At 45.7% G+C, this 23,104-nt stretch overlaps 1 protein-coding gene across 2 annotated transcripts in view; it reads right to left on the bottom strand.

Moving 5' to 3' along the window:
* Positions 1–23,104, bottom strand: part of IBTK (inhibitor of Bruton tyrosine kinase) — a 90,833-nt gene that overhangs the window by 19,572 nt on the left and 48,157 nt on the right. For both annotated transcript variants that reach the window (XM_077289819.1, XM_077289820.1), the window contains exons 21-26: positions 22,148–22,254; positions 21,714–21,862; positions 18,254–18,417; positions 17,947–18,039; positions 16,661–16,810; positions 514–660 (exon numbers count right to left, since the gene is read on the bottom strand). In XM_077289819.1, the coding sequence (XP_077145934.1) occupies positions 514–660; positions 16,661–16,810; positions 17,947–18,039; positions 18,254–18,417; positions 21,714–21,862; positions 22,148–22,254 (810 nt within the window). The remainder of the gene's footprint in view (positions 1–513; positions 661–16,660; positions 16,811–17,946; positions 18,040–18,253; positions 18,418–21,713; positions 21,863–22,147; positions 22,255–23,104) is intronic.

Genomic DNA, 23,104 nt, shown 5'->3' with positions numbered 1-23,104 from the left:
TACCAAACAGCACAGTGACTACTTTTCACCCTTCAAACAGTCAGACTGACTGATTACACGTTTATAGACAATATGATGCTAATTACAGGATATTCTTTAGTTTAACATATCATTATGGTCATTTTTTTTCATTATTTTCTAGGGGTACCATCACTTTTTTTTGTCCAGGCCAGTTTGTAGTTTGTTTGTTTTTTTATTTTTCTGTTGAACCACAATTGAAAAGCAATGTCTGAGTTTCATTAGTTGATATTCAGTAAATTTATATAAAAAATTACTTTGTCAGTTTAAAGTTATTCTTACTTTAAGATAAAGGTACTAACAATTTTGATCATGTCTGTATTTCACCCTTTTATATTAAAGAAATGGGTGGGAAATCCACTGCAAAATTTACATGTAACAACAATCCAGTAGTGTAAATAATGCCAAATCTGGACTTAGTTGTACAATATATTTCTAATCTGGCACATGCACAGATGACAGATTTCCAATCATCAATATGCCCTATACTCTCACCTTGCAGATTTTTGAGACTCGGCTTCTGCTGCATGGGTGGATTTTTTTCCAGTATCTCCTAGTGTACTTAAAACAACAGCTTTTTGCTCTTGTCGAAGGACATCACGGAATGACTTTGGTTCTCCATCGTGATGTAAAGAGGTTGCCCTGCAGGAGAGGAGTGTAAGAAGTAATTAGTAATTGCAGTCATGGATGATAACTACATCTCTAACCATGCAGTTGCAAGATTAGGCTACGTTCACATTTGCGTTGTTGGGTGCAGCGTCGGCGACGCAACCAACAACGCATGTACACAACGCAGCGTTTTGCGACGCATGCGTTGTCATAAGATCCTACAGATCGGGACTTTCGGCGCAGGGAAAACGCTACAAGTAGCGTCCCCTGCGCCCTGTCTTGTGCGTCTATATGACGCACGCGTCGTAAAACGCAGTACAACGCATACCGGCGCATGTCCATGCGCCCCCCATGTTAAAGATAGGGGCGCATGACGCATGCGTCGGGCGACGCTGCGCCCAACAACACAAATGTGAACGTAGCCTTATTGTGAGAAAATCTGAACTTTGCTGCAAATGTATTTTCTTATTCAGACTAAGACAAAAAACAGAAATTTTCTGGCTAACATTCCGTCATACATTTTAGAAAATTTCCTTAAATTAATTGTGCATCATTTATTGCTTGATTAACTATACCCTCCAATGTCAGTGGATATGTATTTACACATTTTGAATGCGGTAATAGTATCTGTACTAGTACTATCTTCTTGCAGAACATACCAAAGTTTGACTGCTTTAACTGTAAAGAACCCTTTACACGGGGCTGGGGACAAGCCAGGGCGGGGCTGGGGACAAGCCAGGACGGGGCTAGGGACAAGCCAGGACGGGGCTGGGGACAAGCCAGGACGGGGCTGGGGACAAGCCAGGACGGGGCTGGGGACAAGCCAGGGTGGGATGAGGAGTGACTACTCCCACGCATCTAACTCTGGGATAGTGGTGGAGTATCGTACACTTGAAATGTTTCTCCAGTTGCTGTACGGCATAACATTTCTGGATAGGCGCAAGCCTATAAGGTGTACCAAATTCACTAAATGGCATGCGCCAATTAATGAATTTATGCATCTTATTCCTGCATGCCCCTCATTAAAGCTGGCACACAAACCACCAGTGTTACTGAATCAGGACCTACATTTTTAAATTTGACAGGTTCCCTTTAAGTACATATTAAACTGGATCACCAGGACTAGAGTAATACTGTAGGCCCTATAAATACACTTTAATCTTCTGAGTTATATCCTGCAACCCACTCGGAAACAGAAATTTGACAGATTCACCTAAGATGACTTATCTGTGGCTAACGAGCTGTAGAAGAATTTATTTCATAGCTTAAAAGATGGAAGAAAAACAGAGGTTTCTTCTGGAATGGGAAGTCTGAGGTATTCTTAGTCCTTACTCTTCTGATGTTCCCACCCGTCTGGCACACAACAGCGCCAGAAATACTGCTGGATTTCCAGAGCAAGTATTTCATTTCAATGGATTTCACAAGTTGCACACCACTTAAGTTATGAATGGAAACCAACCGTCCCTGCCAGAGTAATTCATTGATTGTTAATGCACATACGAAAAAAACAGGATATGCGCAGCGAGGGAATATAGTGCAGATAATCTGCACAGAAAGCCAACGCTATTTATAAAGAACGTCAGGCTAAATAATTGCCTGACACAATGGTACACTCTGATGCAGTTTACAAGGGGATTGTACTTCTAATTTTGGAGAGTGCTGACGGACTCGGCCCAAGATTTTATCTGAAACAGGTGGATAGAATTTTCAAATGTTGGGAAATTACCATGTCACTAAAAAGTATTAAATGCCACTTTATTGTTCACTGTTCTGCTTAAAAAATGTTGTAAAATTACAATAAACATTAAAAACTAAAACACAGCCGAAACGGTAAATGCTTTGTGTCAATGGCAACTCAAGAAGACAACGAGGAACGTTACGGTACACCAGGACAGGCTCGGCATAAATGATACTGTGCGTCAGAAGTAATGAACCCTAATGATATAATGACTCCTGAAACCCTAATACTACTGCACACCTCCCCAACACTCAACCTCTCCATTACAGAAAATTTGAATTAACCCTATGAGAAGCACATGTAAAGAGTTAAAAACTGTACGTACCCATGGATTAAAAAAATACAAAAACAAAAAACCTTCAGATGACTGCCCCTTTCAGAAAATCTTCATCCAGAGCTAGTTTGTTATAAAATAGACTGCTTTTTACTTACCCTTTACGGATCAAGTGCCGAGTCTATGGCACTGCTCCCAGTATCTGTTATTGGCTGCAGCCCTCAATCTACCCAGGTTAGGAAGAACACTGTCAAAGATGCCAAGCTTACTGACCGGAGTCATGTCGACAGCACCGCCTCCACAGCTGCAGCCAATAGCGGACACTGAGAGCAGCGGGAGAGACTACACGGTGTTCCAAATTATTATGCACAAAGAGTTTAGGAGTGATAAGGTTAGAATTTTTTTGTTTGTCATTTAAACTCATTGATGGTGATGTGTGTCAGGGCTCTTTATATCACTGAAAGCAATTGCAGATACCTGTGTAAATTAGTTTGGAAGGTGTGTCCAAATAAAGGCAAGACTACTTAAGAAGGCTGTTCCACATTATTAAGCAGCCTACATTTTTTGCCAAAATGGGAAAGAAAAAGGATGTGTCGGCTGCTGAGAAGCAACAAATTGTGGAGTATTTAGGTCAAGGCATGACTACAATCAACATTGCCAAGACACTTCATCGTGATCATCGCACAATCAAGAAGTATGTAGCTGATTCCCAGCACACCTGTGTGCGTGCTGATAAGGAAAAATTGAGGACTCTTTCCAACAGGCAATTGCGTAAGGTTAAAAGAGCAGCTGCAAAAATGCCTTGTCATAGCAGCAGACAAGTTTTTGAAGCTGGTGCCTCCAACGTCCCCAGAACAACAAGATGCAGGGTCCTTCAGAGGTTTGCAGCTGTGCGTAAGCCATCCTGTCGATCACCTCTATCCACTGCGCACAAGCAGAAATGGCTCCAGGGGGCCAAACGATACATGAAGACTGACTTCCAAACTGTTTTGTTCACCGATGAGTGCCGTGCAACGCTCGATGGTCCAGATGGATGGAGTGGAGGATGGCTGGTTGATGGACACCCCATGAAAACACGGCTAAGGCGCCAACAAGGAGGAGGTGGAGTAATGTTTTGGGCTGGAATCATGGGGAGAGAGATTGTCGGCCCCTTTATGATCCCTGAAGGGGTAAAGATGAACTCCATAATCTATGTGGAGTTTCTAAAACAACACTTCGTGCCATGGTTCAAGAAGAAGAACCGTGCTTTCCGCAGAAAAGGAGATTTTTGTTTACTTACCGTAAAATCTTTTTCTCCGAGCCAATCATTGGGGGACACAGACCGTGGGTGTTATGCTGTTTGCCACTAGGAGGACACTAAGTGATACAAAGAAAGTTAGCTCCTCCCCTGCAGTATACACCCTCCTGCTGGCCCTCAGCTAACCAGTTCGGTGCAAAAAGCAGTAGGAGATCAGTAACAACATATTAGCTTACAGCATGTCATATCATATATGAGAGTATAGCATATCGGATTGTAAAAACAAGCATAAGCCAATACTAGGGTGGGAGCTGTGTCCCCCAATGATTGGCTCGGAGAAAAAGATTTTACGGTAAGTAAACAAAAATCTCCTTTTCTCCTACGCCTCATTGGGGGACACAGACCGTGGGACGTACCAAAGCAGTCCCTGGGTGGGGACAACATCAGATCAGGCTCTGTGTAACCGCTACTTACAAGTGCGCCACCGCGGCCTGCAGAGTCCGCCTGCCCAGAGTCACATCTGTGGAAGTCTGGGAATTATAATGCTTCAAGAATGCATGCGGACTGGACGAATCCGCAAACGTGCAGGCGTGTCTTGTTGACGCCTGGTGCCTGGAACCCACGATAGACGGGGAGATAGGCTGTCATCTAACACGGAAGGACTACTGGATGGTGAAAGAATACACCAGGCTAAATGGCCGATGGAGACGGCCAAACCCTTCCTGTAAAAGTCAGGAAGCCTTCCTCTTACCGGTAGGAAACCCAAGATACAGTGTCCAACCTTCGGAAGGACGCCGTCCTCAAGACATACCTACTCAGAGCACTTGCTCTGTCCGGAATATGGGGACCTCATTCCATTTTGTGGAGTGGTGCCAAAAGAGATGAGGGAGGAACTATGCCCTCATGACAGTAGTAATACAATACCACCTTGGTAACTAGGGACAGGGAAGGCTTGAGGACAACCTTGCCTTGAAGGAAATAAGAGAAAAAAGACTGAAAAAGACCCGTTAGCACCGAAGACTCGTCAGGATGAGGATATAGCCGAGAGAAAAGGGGGCAACCTTCCCTAATAGAATAGATCCCAATGATCTAACGGTATGCAATAGGGAAGAATTACATGTGAAAAACATCCTGCGAGGTGGTCCCTACTTGCAGTTTTGTTGCAGAAATACAGAAAGCTACCAGCTCCGCAAGTGAACTGACGTGGTCAGTACGGATGTCCGAGGATCACTGGGGCCCTTTCTGCTTCTGAAAAGTTTTCGGAAGTGGAAACTGGTACCACGGAATAACCGGAGCATGCAGTGCGAAGGCTCCTGGATCTCGAGGCCGAACAACCAAATCCAGTACACCGGCGATCAGTCAGGACGCTATCCGAGCTACAACTGTAGAGCTCCAGTGAAGGCGGGTCTGATGGAATACTTCCGGTGAAGTTCCCACTCACTTGAGGGGAAACCCTGACGACTAAATATGTTCGCAGCCCAGAGTTCTACTTCTGGGATATGAACTGCCAATATCACCGAGTGATAGATCTCGGCCCATGTGAGGTACTTTGGCCATGGTGCTTGAACGTGGGTACTCGCTAGATGATTGACGTATGACACAGCCGTGGCGTTGTCCAATTGAATTCGGATGGGTTGACCCGCCATAAGGAGTGGACCTACTATAGGACTACCCTTGAGATCTCCAGAGCAATGACCGGGAGAAGAGGACTGGCATTGGAAGTTACTAGTAACCATGGAACCGGGAGAAAAAACTCCGGATGAAGAAGGAACTCAGAGACTATCGTCTGAAAGGCTACTTGACTTGCTGAAAACTAACGGAGCAAAGGAGACTGTTTCCATTGTCGTCTCCGTTTTTTTTTTTTTTTTTTTTTTTGGAACCCTCCCAGCAAATCGAATGAAATGAGGGGATGAGTGAGCAAGAGCGCAAGCTCCCGTTGAAAAACCATGACCTTGTCCGGAGGGAGATTTACCACCCTTCTGGAGGAATACTGGATCATCCTCAAAAAGGATATCTGCTGGGCTGGAAATGAGGAGTTGTCTAAGTCTAGCCACCAGCCCAGGTGAGAGGGTATCGCAAGAGATATAGACGACTTAGCGTAGTCCTGCAAGGGTGGGTAAACAGTCGGTCAAACAGGATAGGACGACCACGCCTCTAGGTGCAAGATGACAGCCACCATGACCCTTGCGAACACCCTGGATGCGGTAGCAAGGCCGAAGAACAAGGTCGTGACTTAAATGCTATTCACGAATGGAAAAGCAAAGGAATTTTTGAAGAGGTTAGGCATCCCGAATGTCGATGGATGCCCGAAACTGCACCTTTTTTGTTGAAGTAATGGCTGAGCGGATGAGACTCCATTCGAAGAAGAAGAAGAACCTTGTGAAAAGATTGTTAGAAGTTTGAGGTCCGGAATCGGTCCTACTTATCGTTCCACCTTTTAGTAACCAAGATCCCTTAGATCTAGACTGTCCTGGACAACCCTTTCACTGTTGGTCGGGGCTGCGGAAACGTACGATTGTTCGTTAGTCTCCCGCTCAAGAATATGATTGACCAGCTGAACTGTCTTCAGGAAAGGGATACTGGTGTGAATCAAAGTAGTTAAGGGCTCTAAGCAGGAGACCGTTGCTCTAGCATCCATGCGGCGGATAGGGAGGTTAAAGGGCTGGACCCGTAGTTGCCAAACGGAACAAATCAGATGTGCTATTTGACAGATCGTGGCATTTTTAATTAAGGACATATCGGGCAGGGATACTGGTAGGTAACCCACAGGAGATTGTACCCGGTTAATCTGCCGAGTGGCAGAATGCGCCACTGCTTCCAGCAGGTCATTGCAGAGTTAAAAATTAGGAGCCTCGATCCACCATCCTCTTAACAAGGAAGTGGAGAGGGAAATTCGCCTACTTGCATCTTCTGTTAAATAGTGGTGATGCAGAGGGGGGTGCTCAGACGCCCGAAAAAAAGGATGCCTCTGTACATCCACAGAGTGCAGGTCTCCGGGTGGACAGGACAGGCTGTCTGGCGTTAGGCCTGGACCTTCGAGTGCCCGTCTGTTGATGGTGTGGGGAGACCGGCGCCCTTTAAAGTGCCTGTCGCCCTTAAAAATCAGACCAGGCATAGCGTCCCGCGTAGAGGCTTCTGTCCAGTGAATCGCATATCCGGACTGGATGGCAAAAGCTCTACGAGGGAGTTTAGGCTGAGGGAACTAGTTACACTGGGATAAACTGGGCTCGGCGGCAGAGGGCTCCTCAATTATGACCAGTTTCGGATTGGTCATGGTGCCCTCAAGACCAGGGAATACTGGTCGTGTGCCGTTAAGACCAGGGAAAACTGGTCGTGTGCCTTTAAGACCAGGGAAAACTGGTCGTGTGCCTTTAAGACCAGGGAAAACTGGTCGTGTGCCTTTAAGACCAGGGAATACTGGTCGTGTGCCTTTAAGACCAGGGAATACTGGTCGTGTGCCTTTAAGACCAGGGATTACTGGTCGTGTGGCTTTAAGACCAGAGAATGCTGGTCGTGTGCCTTTAAGACCAGGGAATACTGGTAGTGCGCCATTAAGACCAGGGAATACTGGTAGTGCGCCATTAAGACCAGGGAATACTGGTCGCGTGCCTTTAAGACCAGGGAAAACTGGACGTGTGCCTTTAAAACCCGGGAATTCTGGTCACGCGCCCTTAAGACCAGGGAATACTGGTCACGCGCCTTTAAGACCAGGGAATACTGGTCACGTGCCTTTAAGACCAGGGAATACTGGTCATGTGCCTTTAAGACCAGGGGATACTGGTCACGTACCCTTAAGACCAGGGAATACTGGTCACGAGCCTTTAAGACCAGGAAATACTGGTCACGTGCCTTTAAGACCAGGGAATACTGGTCACGTGCCTTTAAGACCAGAGAATACTGGTCGTGTGACTTTAAGACCAGGAATACTGGTCATGCGGGTTTAGGTAAAATCTCGCAGCGAGCGAGAAGCGCCAATTTAGGGGACGGAGCTACAGGCACGACGTGGGCGGAGCCTCGAAACTTCCATGATAGGCCCCAGCCGGGGCGTAAATTTCTGCAGCCGGCGTCAGCGTAAGAGTTAGGGGTGGTCACCTGTTGCTCGAGAAAATTGAGCGCTTCCGCGTCAGGCGCTAAGCGCCAAGAAAAAAGGCTAAGCCGCCTTGAGGCGACACAGTGCGCTTCCGGAGGTGCGGACTACACATCGGCCGAAGCCGGGAGCTAAATTTGTTAGCCGGCTGGAGCGTTACCTCAGGGAGGTGGTCACAGGGAAGTCTGAGACTGCCTGTCAATATCCCGCTGCAGAGGCCCATTGCTGGCAGGATCCACTTACCAACGGTGCGCGTCCCGGCATGGAGCCGCCGCGGATGTCGGGTATTGCAGCGTGCAGGGGTAGAGAGATAAACCTCAATCCATCATCCCTTTGTTAGGGAGGTGGAGAGGAACCGTCCGCCTCCTTGTCCGCTTTCACAGTGGTGGAGGCTGCCCGGACCATGGAGGGGGGCTTCTTCCACGAAGTTCAGCCCATCGGGACCATGAAAGCACCTCCGCTCCTGAAAGGTATTTCACTGCGGCCTAGTCCGGCTGCAAAAGCCGGGGACTAAATTTATGGAGCCTGCCGGTGGAGCGCGTCGGCGGGCCGCGCGCCGAATGATTGCCGCTGGCGTACCGGCCAGTGGCACCCCCAAGACCGCATCTTCCAGTCAGGCAGCGTGAGGAAGCATGGCCCCCGAGATCTGCAGGGCGCCTGTCGTCCCAGACGAGAAGCGCCGATATAGGGGGCGGAGTTACGGCCGTGGGAGGGATCTGCCCACTGCGGCCTACTCCAGCTGAAAAGCCGGGTACTAAATTTCCAGCCTGCCTGGGGATGCGCGGCGGCCGCACGGAGCGACGCTAACCGCCGCAGTTCCCGACCGCCGGCGCCTGTCCCCAGGGGCTCTGCCGAAAGTACCGCCGGCGCCTACCCCATAGAGGCCACTGCGGCCTACTCCGGCTGAAAAGCCGGGTACTAAATTTCCGGCCTGCCCGGCGGTGTGAGGTGGCGCGGCCGCAAAGCGATCCGGAGCGCAGGAGGGGAACTCACAGTCCGGTAATGCAGGTCCCCCTGTCCCTGCGCGCTCCATCCTCATCTGCAATCCCTTTGGGCTCTGCCGCAAGTATGCAACGCCATGTGATGTGGGCCTTGTATGTCGGGCCACCGGAGAGGAACATTAGAGCAGGCTCTATGTGCTCGCCGTCTTGCAGGGGGAAGGGAAATCGGGACCAAAGATGGAAACCCGTTGCCCGAGTAAAATTTGGCGTGCTCCCGCGTCGCAGGAGAGGGACGGGGAGGTGTCATGATCTCAATGGCAAGAGAACATAGCATAAGCATATATAGGAACTAGCTCTTGGAAGATGGGAACTGAGCTGACCATGAACTAAACCTAACGCACAACTAGCAGTGGCCGGGTAGCATGCCTACGTTGATTCTAGATGCCCAGCACCAGCCGGAGGACTAAATAAAACTAGCAGAGGAAAATATTAGTCCTAGCTCACCTCTAGAGAAATACCCCGAAAGGAGACAGAGGCCCCCCACATGTATTGGCGGTGAGTTGAGATGAAATAACAAACGTAGTATGAAAATAGGTTTAGCAAATTTGAGGTCCACTTACTACATAGCAGAAGACAGAAAGGACACTTTCATGGTCAGCTGAAAACCCTATCAAAAACACCATCCAGAAATTACTTTAAAACTCTGGCATTAACTCATAACACCAGAGTGGCAATTCCTGTTCACAAGAGCTTTCCAGACACAGTAACGAAACTACAGCTGTGAACTGGAACAAAAATGCAAAAACAAACATGGACAAGAGTCCAACTTATCTAGTAGTTGTCTAGGAGCAGGAACAAGCACAGAGAGGCTTCTGATAACATTGTTGACCGGCAAGCAACTAACAGAGCAGCAAGGTTATATAGCGACTCCCACATCTTGATGGGAACAGGTGAACAGAGAAGATGAAGACACCAGTTCAATTCCACCAGTAGCCACCGGGGGAGCCCAGAATCCAAATTCACAACAGTACCCCCCCCTCAAGGAGGGGGCACCGAACCCTCACCAGAACCACCAGGGCGATCAGGATGGGCCCTATGAAAGGCACGAACCAGATCGGAGGCATGAACATCAGATGCATTCACCCAAGAATTATCCTCCTGGCCGTATCCCTTCCACTTGACCAGATACTGGAGTCTCCGTCTGGAAACACGAGAGTCTAAGATTTTCTCCACAACGTACTCCAACTCACCCTCAACCAACACCGGAGCAGGAGGCTCAACGGAAGGCACAACCGGTACCTCATACCTGCGCAATAATGACCGATGAAAAACGTTATGAATAGAAAAGGATGCAGGGAGGTCCAAACGGAAGGAAACAGGGTTAAGAATCTCCAATATCTTATACGGGCCGATAAACCGAGGCTTAAACTTAGGAGAAGAGACCCTCATAGGGACAAAACGAGAAGACAACCACACCAAATCCCCAACAGAAAGCCGAGGACCAACACGACGGTGGCGGTTGGCAAAAAGCTGAGTCTTCTCCTGGGACAACCTCAAATTGTCCACCACCTGCCCCCAGATCTGATGCAATCTCTCCACCACAGCATCCACTCCAGGACAATCCGAAGATTCCACCTGACCAGAGGAAAATCGAGGATGAAACCCCGAATTACAGAAAAACGGGGACACCAAAGTGGCAGAGCTGGCCCGATTATTGAGAGCGAACTCCGCCAATGGCAAAAAAGCAACCCAATCATCCTGGTCAGCAGACACAAAACACCTCAGATATGTCTCCAGGGTCTGATTAATCCGCTCGGTCTGGCCATTCGTCTGAGGATGGAAAGCGGACGAAAAAGATAAATCTATGCCCATTCTAGCACAGAATGCCCGCCAAAATCTAGACACGAATTGGGTCCCTCTGTCAGAAACGATATTCTCAGGAATACCATGCAAACGAACAACATTTTGAAAAAACAGAGGAACCAACTCGGAAGAAGAAGGTAACTTGGGCAGAGGAACCAAATGGACCATCTTAGAAAAACGGTCACACACCACCCAGATGACAGACATCTTCTGAGAAACAGGCAGATCTGAAATAAAATCCATCGAGATGTGCGTCCAAGGCCTCTTAGGAACAGGCAAGGGCAACAATAATCCACTAGCCCGAGAACAACAAGGCTTGGCCCGAGCACAAACGTCACAAGACTGCACAAAGCCTCGCACATCTCGTGACAGGGAAGGCCACCAGAAGGACCTTGCCACCAAATCCCTGGTACCAAAAATGCCAGGATGACCTGCCAACGCAGAAGAATGAACCTCAGAGATGACTCTACTGGTCCAATCATCAGGAACAAACAGTTTATCAGGTGGGCAACGATCAGGTCTATCCGCCTGAAACTCCTGCAAGGCCCGCCGCAGGTCTGGAGAAACGGCTGACAATACCACTCCATCCTTAAGGATACCTGTGGGCTCAGAGTTACCAGGCGAGTCAGGCTCAAAACTCCTAGAAAGGGCATCCGCCTTAACATTCTTAGAACCCGGTAGGTATGACACCACAAAATTAAACCGAGAGAAAAATAATGACCAGCGCGCCTGTCTAGGATTCAGGCGCCTGGCGGTCTCAAGATAAATCAAATTTTTGTGGTCAGTCAATACCACCACCTGATGTCTGGCCCCCTCAAGCCAATGGCGCCACTCCTCAAAAGCCCACTTCATGGCCAAAAGCTCCCGATTCCCAACATCATAATTCCGCTCAGCGGGCGAAAATTTACGGGAAAAGAAGGCACAAGGCCTCATCACGGAGCAGTCAGAACTTTTCTGCGACAACACTGCCCCAGCTCCGATCTCAGAAGCGTCGACCTCAACCTGAAAAGGTAGAGCAACATCAGGCTGACGCAACACAGGGGCAGAGGAAAAACGGCGCTTAAGCTCCCGAAAGGCCTCCACAGCATCAGGGGACCAATCAGCAACATCAGCACCCTTCTTAGTCAAATCGGTCAATGGTTTAGCAATATCCGAAAAACCAGCAATAAATCGACGATAAAAGTTAGCAAAGCCCAAAAATTTCTGAAGACTCTTAAGAGAAGAGGGCTGCGTCCAATCACAAATAGCTTGAACCTTGACAGGATCCATTTCAATGGAAGAGGGGGAAAAAATATATCCCAAAAAGGAAATCCTCTGTACCCCAAAAACACACTTAGAACCCTTCACACACAAAGAATTAGACCGCAAAACCTGAAAAACCCTCCTGACTTGCTGGACATGAGAGTCCCAGTCATCCGAAAAAATCAGAATATCATCCAGATACACAATCATAAATTTATCCAAATAATCGCGAAAAATATCATGCATAAAGGACTGGAAAACTGACGGAGCATTAGAAAGACCAAAAGGCATCACTAAATACTCAAAGTGGCCCTCGGGCGTATTAAATGCGGTTTTCCACTCATCCCCCTGCCTGATTCGCACCAAATTATACGCCCCACGAAGGTCAATCTTAGAGAACCACTTGGCCCCCTTTATGCGAGCAAACAAATCAGTCAGCAACGGCAATGGGTATTGATATTTAACAGTGATTTTATTCAAAAGCCGATAATCAATACATGGTCTCAAAGAGCCGTCTTTTTTTGACACAAAGAAAAAACCGGCTCCTAAGGGAGATGACGATGGACGAATATGTCCCTTTTCCAAGGACTCCTTTATATATTCTCGCATAGCAGCATGTTCAGGCACAGACAGATTAAATAAACGACCCTTTGGGTATTTACTACCCGGGATTAAATCTATGGCACAATCGCACTCTCGGTGCGGGGGTAACGAACCAAGCTTGGATTCTTCAAAGACGTCACGATAGTCAGACAGGAACTCAGGAATTTCAGAGGGAATGGATGATGAAATGGAAACCACAGGTACATTCCCATGAGCCCCCTTACATCCCCAGCTCAACACAGACATAGCTCTCCAGTCGAGGACTGGGTTGTGAGATTGCAGCCAAGGCAATCCTAGCACCAAATCATCATGTAGATTATACAGCACCAGAAAGCGAATAATCTCCTGGTGATCCGGATTAATACGCATAGTTACTTGTGTCCAGTATTGTGGTTTATTATTAGCCAATGGGGTGGAGTCAATCCCCTTCAGAGGAATAGGAGTCTCCAAAGGCTCTAAATCATACCCACAGCGTTTGGCAAAGGACCAATCCATAAGACTCAAAGCGGCGCCAGAGTCGACATAGGCGTCCGTGGTAATAGATGACAAAGAGCAAATCAGGGTCACAGATAGAATAAATTTAGACGGTAAGGTGCAAATGGAAACAGATTTACCAAGCTTTTTAGTGCGCTTAGAGCATGCTGATATAACATGAGTAGAATCACCACAATAGAAACACAACCCATTTTTCCGTCTAAAATTCTGCCGCTCGCTTCGGGACAGAATTCTATCACACTGCATACTCTCTGGCGACTTCTCAGTGGACACCGCCAGATGGTGCACTGGTTTGCGCTCCCGCAAACGCCTATCGATCTGAATAGCCATTGTCATGGACTCATTCAGACCCGCAGGCACAGGGAACCCCACCATAACATCCTTAATGGCATCAGAGAGACCCTCTCTGAAAGTCGCCGCCAGGGCGCACTCATTCCACTGAGTAAGCACAGACCATTTACGGAATCTTTGGCAGTAAATTTCCGCTTCATCTTGCCCCTGAGATAGGGACATCAAAGTTTTTTCTGCCTGAAGCTCCAAATGAGGTTCGTCATAAAGCAACCCCAAGGCCAGAAAAAACGCATCCACATTGAGCAACGCAGGATCCCCTGGTGTCAATGAAAAAGCCCAGTCTTGACGGTCGCCCCGGAGCAAGGAAATCACAATCCTGACCTGCTGTGCAGGGTCTCCGGCAGAGCGAGATTTCAGGGACAAAAATAATTTGCAATTATTTCGAAAATTCTGAAACCCGGATCTATTCCCCGAGAAAAATTCCGGCAAAGGAATTCTCGGCTCAGATACAGGTGCATGACAAACAAAATCTTGCAAATTTTGTACCTTCGTGGCGAGATTATTCAAACCTGCAGTTACACTCTGAAGATCCATTACAAACAGGTGGACACAGAGCCATTCAAGGGTTAAGAGGAGGTAAGAAGCAGCTAGACAGCAATTAAGGGCTAGGCAGCAAAACTCTGAGGGGAAAAAAAAAAAAAAAATTTCCCTTCAACACTTCTTTTTCTCCTGCTTCAGCCCAAACAATTAACACTTTGCGGGCCGGTCAAACTGTCATGATCTCAATGGCAAGAGAACATAGCATAAGCATATATAGGAACTAGCTCTTGGAAGATGGGAACTGAGCTGACCATGAACTAAACCTAACGCACAACTAGCAGTGGCCGGGTAGCATGCCTACGTTGATTCTAGATGCCCAGCACCAGCCGGAGGACTAAATAAAACTAGCAGAGGAAAATATTAGTCCTAGCTCACCTCTAGAGAAATACCCCGAAAGGAGACAGAGGCCCCCCACATGTATTGGCGGTGAGTTGAGATGAAATAACAAACGTAGTATGAAAATAGGTTTAGCAAATTTGAGGTCCACTTACTACATAGCAGAAGACAGAAAGGACACTTTCATGGTCAGCTGAAAACCCTATCAAAAACACCATCCAGAAATTACTTTAAAACTCTGGCATTAACTCATAACACCAGAGTGGCAATTCCTGTTCACAAGAGCTTTCCAGACACAGTAACGAAACTACAGCTGTGAACTGGAACAAAAATGCAAAAACAAACATGGACAAGAGTCCAACTTATCTAGTAGTTGTCTAGGAGCAGGAACAAGCACAGAGAGGCTTCTGATAACATTGTTGACCGGCAAGCAACTAACAGAGCAGCAAGGTTATATAGCGACTCCCACATCTTGATGGGAACAGGTGAACAGAGAAGATGAAGACACCAGTTCAATTCCACCAGTAGCCACCGGGGGAGCCCAGAATCCAAATTCACAACAGGGAGGTATACTCGCCGTGCTCGCCTGTTGCTGGTTCGGGGGAGAGCGGGTCCCATAAAAAAGGATCCGTCGCCCCCTTCACTCCGTTGAATAAAAAATAAAAATTTACAGAAAAATAAAAATTAAAATTAAAATAAGAAAGTTGGGGTCTGAAAACAGACCCAAGTGCCTCCTACAGACACTAAGCAAGAACTGGTTAGCTGAGGGCCAGCAGGAGGGTGTATACTGCAGGGGAGGAGCTAACTTTCTTTGTATCACTTAGTGTCCTCCTAGTGGCAAGCAGCATAACACCCACGGTCTGTGTCCCCCAATGAGGCGTAGGAGAAAGATCATTTTCATGCATGATAATGCACCGTCTCATGCTGCAAAAAACACATCTGCATCTCTGGCTGCTATGGGCATGAAAGAGGACAAACTTATGGTGTGGCCACCATCTTCCCCTGACCTCAACCCCATTGAGAACCTCTGGAGCATCATCAAAAGGAGTGTCTATGATGGCGGAAGGCAGTTCACATCTAAGCAACAGCTCTGGGAGGGTATTCTGTCCACATGCAAAACAATTGGAGCAGAAACCATCCAAAAACTGACAAATTCAATGGACGAGAGAGTTCAGAAGCTTCTTTCGAACAAGGGGTCCTATGTGCAAATGTAACATCACCTAGAATAAAGTATTCACTTGAAAACTGTTTGATTTCATTTTGTAATAAGCTGATAATGCTTATAACTTCACAATTGACCATTTTTTTTGTTTAAAATAAAGAAAAAAAAAAAAAGGTTGAAAACTCTGTTGTGCATAATAATTTGGAACATGCATTTTGAGTGTTTATTTAATTTTTTTTACAGATACTGTTTTCATAGGCAGTTTGTTCCAAAACATTGCAATTATACTAGAATAGTAGATGACTGGAAAATAACAATGACTGCAATTCAGATAGGTAATTTAGAGAAAATATGAGGAAATATTATTTGCATAATAATTTGGAACACAGTGTAAGTGCTGGACCAGGGATCAGGAGCAAACAGCAGCCGGGGATGAAGATTTTCTGAAAGAGGAAAACCCCTTTAATTAAGTGATATTAGGACTAAATGTGTGACAGGGAGTACATTCTCGCACACAAAGATCAAAGACTTCAATGGCCAAAAGTATGGACGAAAGAGTCTTTCAGCTATATAAACAGGATTATAGCATTTTTAAAGGGAACCTGTCAGGTGACACATGGTGCCCAAATTGTGGATGGCATGTATCAGCCACTGGCTGTATGATCCCAGCCATGTAGGTTTGTCTTTGAAACAAAGAAAAACCTACTTTTAATAGCGGCCGGGGACCGAGCCACGCGGGTGACTAGTTGTACAGGTGGGTCCCCGGCGGCTGACAATGACTGACAAGCCTCTGCCTATGTGCGTGTATAGGCAGAGGCTTGTCAGTGTTATATATTCTCTTTTGCAGGATACTCTGGCTGACTATACTAGTCAGTAATTTCTTTTTCACTGATTTTAAGACTGCTGTAATACTCTATATAGCAGAAAGACTCTTCTTGCATACTTTTGGCCTTTTTCACACCTGTCATAATGAAGTGTCATCTGGGAACTCTTCTGAGCATGTAAATCTATGTCTACACTTCTGTAAGTCTTATATTTATGAACGTGCATGTTCACACTGTGCAATAAGCACTGCTCCTTCTTATCCTTAGACTAAAGCAAGAGAGGAAATGGAAAACAAGTGCCCTGAGAATAGGGGGCTATAACACCACCAGTTCTATTTACCAGGTCTTCGGTGGGCTCTTGATACTTGCAGCTGGGGTACTTGTATCTGTAACACTTTCTGCGCTGCCACTAGTCTCTTTACAGGACATGGCCATCATTTTCCTCTGCTTTTGAGACAGCTTTATCCCATGAGCAGCAGGCTTCTGTGCTCTGTAAAAAAAATATATCCAAGCATTATTGTATAGTCTACAAAATCAGCTTGACGTGCCATAATCCACAAATTGGTGCCCACAACGAAAGCATCATTTGCTTGTTAAAACCCAAAATACATTTTTCAGTCACAATGAAATACAGATGAAGTAACAATTTAAAAAATTCTGATATGTCTCTCTGATGTGTCAGAAGTTTTATGACTGGTGAGGGGTACATGTGCACCCCTAAAAGTGCAAAAAACACAAAAAAAAGATCAAGAAAGTGTTGTTCTTCACAAATACTGAAGTCAGTCTGTAGCCTCTGAACAGAAAGCCTTAACTGAGCCTTTCTCTTCTCATTGTAGCTACCAATGAGGGGGCTCAAATACAAGCCCTTGTGTAACATGCTTCTGTTGTGTTACAGAAGTCTGAGACAACCTTATCTGATACACTCCCACCTTGACTACTGCAGCCTCCTGCTCTTGGCCTCCCCTCTAACACTCTCGCACCCCTCCAATCTATTCTAAACTCTGCTGCCCGACTAATCCACCCGCTATTCCCCGGCCTCTCCCCTCTGTCAATCCCTGCATTGGATCCCCATTACCCAAAGACTCCAGTTCAAAACCCTAACGATGACATACAAAGCCATCCACAAACTGTCTCCTCCATACATCTGTGACCTCGTCTCCCGGTACTTACTTACACACAACCTCCGATCCTCACAAGATTTCCTTCTCTACTCCGCTCTTATCTCCTCTTCCCACAATCGTATACAAGATTTCTCTCGCGCATCACCCCTACTCTGGAACCCTCTACCACAACACATCAGATTCTCGCCTACCATCGAAACCTTCAAAAAGAACCTGAAGACCCACCTCTTCTGTTAAAGCCTACAACCTGCAGTAACCACCGATCCACCAAACCGCTACACAACCAGCTATATCCTCACCTACTGTATCCTCACCCAACCCTTGTAGATTGTGAGCCTTCGTGGGCAGGGTCCTCTCTCCTCCTGTACCAGTCGTGACTTGTATTGTTTAAGATTATTGTACCTGTTTTTATTATGTATACCCCTCCTTACATGTAAAGCGCCATGACATTAACGGCGCTATAATAATAATAATATTAATAAACAATAATAATAATGGTACTAACCCAGTCACAAGTTTTGGTGTAGCTCCACATTTTTGTATATTTTCCTCTATTTCCATGATTGTTCTTAGGTCCATAGCGGGAGGACTAACAGGACTGGACAACAAGAGAAAGAAGTAGAAAACAACATCAGTTTCCAGAAAAAGAAAATCACCTTAAAAAGACTATTGGCATTGTAGAGAATCTCTGACTTGCTCGGCATTTCCTCTGTATTTAGGTGACTGCTACAATTATTCCATGATTCACAAAGTAAAAACCATTATATATTTTCCAACGGCAACACATTGACTACATTGAAATACATCCCTACCTGAATGCCACAGCAACCCAGTTCGGAGATGAAGCAGGAGAAGCCCTTGAGTTTGGAATAGCTTTTGGAGAAGAAGCCATGTTCTGTGGCATCTTCGTACCAGTAGATCCAGTCACTGCTGGTGAGGAGGTGATGGAACTTGCACTGTAAACTTTACTACTTTCCTATTAAATATAAAGAACAGACTCTACAATTCCTCCGCAACCACAAATATCTACAACAATACAGAAATTAATCGGGGAACTTGTCTGTACAGCACAAGCAACCATTTGTAGGAGGACCAGTGAAGAATAGTCTCGTGTTTTTCCTGAACTTGTAAGGAATGTGATGAAGCCTAAGTTTATGTACTAGTAGCCCCTATCCTTTCAGGATGATCATAGTCTTAAAATCCAGAAGACTCAGCAGGAATATGTATGAGCTCATTGCTGGTGAATGATAGATTACAACAGTAACTCACAGACCAAAAGAGCAGAACCTGCTGGCGTTTCATTAAAGCAATCTCCAAGCCTCAAATAACTGGATTTTGGCTACTTGCTGTGGTCTAAGGGGTAACATTTCTTCTTGTGGGAAGTGACATGTCAAGCTTGGTATGTCAAAGTGAGGAGACTTAAAAGCCATGCATGCTCCTCTGGGAAATTAAATATGCCAATTGGCTCTTCAGACAATGAAGACATAATTACATGTTACTTGCTGTAAAATCCTCCTCATCTCATGTACATTTGGAGGACACAATAAATAAATAACCCTGGGTATAGGTGCTGCAACTAGGAGCTGGAAATTGAGCAAAAAAGTGTCATCTCCTCCGACCAGCTTTACCTCTCCTTCAGACATTTTGTTATATCTATTCTGCACCTAAGCAGTAGGAATGGCATCGGGGCAAAGGCAAGGCTAAGAGAGAAAAATACAAAAGTCATCTGTGAACCCAAGAAAGACAATCCTCCATTGGGAAAAAATAGCTGCAAGATGCTGTGTTGAGAAGGAATATAAACCAGCTCACCAGTGATGCATAAGCTGAGTTTCGGGAGCACGGACCCGCTGTGACAAGATTTCATGATTAAGGGAGTTTAGTCTCCAGAAACGCGTTGAGATTCGTACCCATATGGTTTGTGCTGAAGTTTGTATCCTCCATGTTTAAGTTTGTGAATAAAGAAAACTTTTTTCACGGATTTGGTGAAGCTGGACATTTTTTTCTTTAAGATGCTGTGTTGCCTAATTTACAAGACTGAATAAAGTATTTGCAACGAGTTGCAAAAAAAATGTGGATAGTGTACTGTTAAGTGCAGACTCCTAGGACGGAGAGAGGCATTTGTGGGTGCAAAGCTACGCACTCTGTAGGACACTATGTGGGGAGAAAGGACCAAGCAGTGGCCTAACACACCTGGACAGCACAAGCTCTGAGCTGAGCTACCATCTTCTTGCCTTCTTACTGGTATGCCTTCTCCAATAGCTGACCGAAATTGGTGGCTATTGTAGGTTTAGATGCTGACAGATCCCCACCTTGGTCACTTTCAAGAGCAAATTGATATAGTTGGAAATACGTTTGCAAAAAGTAAATCCACAATGTGTGGTATGCTTTACTCTGATGGGATGACCTGTCAGGACGTGGGTTCAGTCTTGGTTGGAGGCACTGTGTTTTCCCAGGTGAACAGGTATCCTATACTACAAACAATCCTCTCCAGCTATGAAGACTGGCAACCTGTACCATGAAATAAGAGAAGGACTGGCCTCAGGGACTGGCCAAGAACCAAGGGTACAATATACTGACAGGGGGAGAAATTGGAATTACTTAGCATGGACGAATGGCTAATGGCTGTGTGCACACGTTTTGGATTTTTCGCTATAAAAACGCTTAAAAAAACGCATATACATGCATCCCATCATTTATAATGCATTCCGCAATTTTTGTGCATATGTTTCGCGGGAAAAAAACGCATTGGGGTAATAAATGCAGCATGTTCATTAATTTTGCGGATGATTTTTTGAGGATTTCCCACTATATTATTGCATTGGGAACCTCAAAACACAAAAAATCCACAAAAACAACCGCGAAAAAAAAAGCATGCGGATTTCTTGCAGAAAATGTCCGGTTTTAGTCAGGAAATCTGTGCAAGAAATCCGGACGTGTGCACATAGCCTAAATCTCAGAGGAACAGATTTGCACTCAGAAGTGGATAAGTGCAACACACAGCAAAGAAGATGACCCAAAAGGAAGAAAAGCCTTGGGATGATGCTGTAAAGCAGACCTCTACAAAGTGCGGCATGTGGGTCAAATCCAGCCCTTCAGGCTGTTCCAGTCCGGCACATGGACAGGACAGCCAAAGGGCGAAACAGTGGCCATGGGCCGCATCATGCCCTCCCTGCCGAGTGTCCATCTGCCACAGGTTTCTGCGTCCTCTGGACGGGGACATTGGATGATGGCACCACTGGCTTCTTCCACCAATCAGAGTGTGAGCTACCAGTTGCGATGTCATTTTATTGCATCAGTTGTGCACAGCGGAGAGTCAGTGCATGGGAGAGAGCTGACAGAGTGCTGGGGAAACGGGAGTGAGATGAGTATGTGTTAATTATTTTTTTCATGTGTATGGGCTACTTGTATGTATATAGGGGGTTCTGTGGGGCTCATATTGTATATGGAGCTCATACTGTATATAGGGAGCTATGTGGGGCTCATGCTATATATGAAAGGATATGTGGGGCTCATACTGTACATAGGGGGCTATGTAAGGCACATGCTCTATATAAGATGCTAAGTGGAGGCTTATGTTGTAGGGGGCTAGTTGGGGCACAAGCTGTATATCAGAGACTACATGAGGCACATGCTGTACGTCAGAGGCCACTGGGCAAGTACTGTACATCAGATGCCACATTGGGACATGCTGTACACGGGAGGCTATGTGGGGCTCATACTGTACATGGATGCTATATGAAGCTCATACTGTACATGGGAGTCTATGTGGGGGCTCATACTGTATACAGGAGGCTATGTGGGGGCTCTGGCTATTCCAGTTTGACATGTGGACCGAGACAGCCAAAGGGCTGAGACAGTGGCCTACAGGCTGCACTATGTCCCAAGAGAGGAGGAAAGGAGATAAAAGGGTCCCGAGAAAGTATGTCATCATAATTGCATAATCCCGACTACTCCTTCATATTTATCCTATTCACAACATCCCTCTGTAACATTAAAGTGTAAGCTGGAAGGATGAGCAGGCAGGGACACATGGTGATCCTATTGCTATTCAATCTGTGGCTCAGAGCAGTATCGAGCATACCCAAATACTGTATGTTATGATCTGAGGCTACTGAAGATCAAACTGGGCTCCTAACAGTTAGTTAGAACAAATATTTTACTCCAGATGATTAATATGCTATCAGTATACAAATTATATGTAGCAAAAAGCATAATGGAAGTGAAACAACAAGAAAGAGAGATGATATCTTGGGATCAGGAATACTAACAAACCTCATTTCTTTGGAGCCTGAAGGTGGCCGTAAAGTCAGGTGACTGTAAATCTCTGGGGCTGCTTGCCCCTGCGAAGCTTCCTTCTGAGTCCGAAGTTAACAACTCCTGAAGGGACTCCACCGAATTGTTTTTCTCAGATTTAAAAAATCCTATAAACAAAGGGTGTGACATTTAGACCAACAAGTAAAGCTCTGTGTGCAGACAACAGGACAGTGAAATAAGGGTAAAAATGTAGGCTAAAATATATCTGAAAAACTCAAGAACGTGGTATTTCTTCTACCACCTATTCTCAGACGGCACTGAACGTTAGTCAGGAAGAATATTCACATTACGCGAAGTGCTTGTATTCTGCCTTGTAAATGCCAAATTGGTAGTATTTCAGTACAAATTAGCAAAATGATGGCAAGAAGACACAAGCTAAATACATCCTATACCTGATGATTGTGGGCTCTGAATAATGTCCGAAAGGTTGTATCCTCCAGAACTATCAGAACGCTTTCTAGGCTTCCTTTTCGTTTTGGCTTTCTTGAAGAGTGCTTCCCTGGAAAAAAAAAGCAAATCTAAGAATTCTGGCCTATAGGTAACATCTCAAAAGCATTCAAATCTATAGGCTCTTTGGTGTTAAAGATGACCTGTCACTTGCCATAAATATGCACTTTACTTATCTGATCTAAGTAAAACTTTCCTTTTTTGCCTACACCTCTCCATTCCTCAGATATGGCCCATCTTCCTTTTTGCACCTCCTATGTAGCTCCAGTCTTAGCCAGGGGGGTGAGAGCCCCATGAATAAGCCCATAGAGAAGAGTTGAGGATCAAACCCACTTGCTTCACAAGACTACATTTACATACCGGGTGCAAAAAGCAAGAGGCCATTTTAAAATATTACATATTCATGGTAAGTGAATACCTCTCAGCTAGCCAAATCAGATCTCACACATTGCACTAACGAGAGGCAACACCCTGAAACACAGTGTATGCAAAATTATATTCTGGTTTGGCTTTTATCCTAAGTCATGTGACAAGGCTCGATAATGGGTCGATATTGACTTTTAGGATTTCTGCTTCCAATAGGTGGCGTTAGAGTTCATGTCCTCTTCCTCTCAAAAGAGGCAATTCACATGGCAAGTGACAGCTGTTTAAAAAGGTGTACTTCCCATGTCAGAATGGCTGTATACAGTGCCTTGCGAAAGTATTCGGCCCCCTGGAACTTTTCAATCTTTTCCCACATATCATGCTTCAAACATAAAGATACCAAATGTAAATTTTTGGTGAAGAATCAACAAGTGGAACACAATTGTGAAGTTGAACGAAATTTATTGGTTATTTTAAATATTTGTGGAAATTCAAAAACTGAAAAGTGGGGCGTGCAATATTATTCCGCCCCTTTACTT

This window comes from Ranitomeya variabilis, chromosome 2 (genome assembly GCF_051348905.1).
Source record: "Ranitomeya variabilis isolate aRanVar5 chromosome 2, aRanVar5.hap1, whole genome shotgun sequence".
NCBI classification, from domain to species: Eukaryota; Metazoa; Chordata; class Amphibia; order Anura; family Dendrobatidae; genus Ranitomeya; species Ranitomeya variabilis.
The sequence above is the reverse complement of the archived record's forward strand: the minus strand, read 5'-3'. Positions and strand labels throughout refer to the sequence as shown.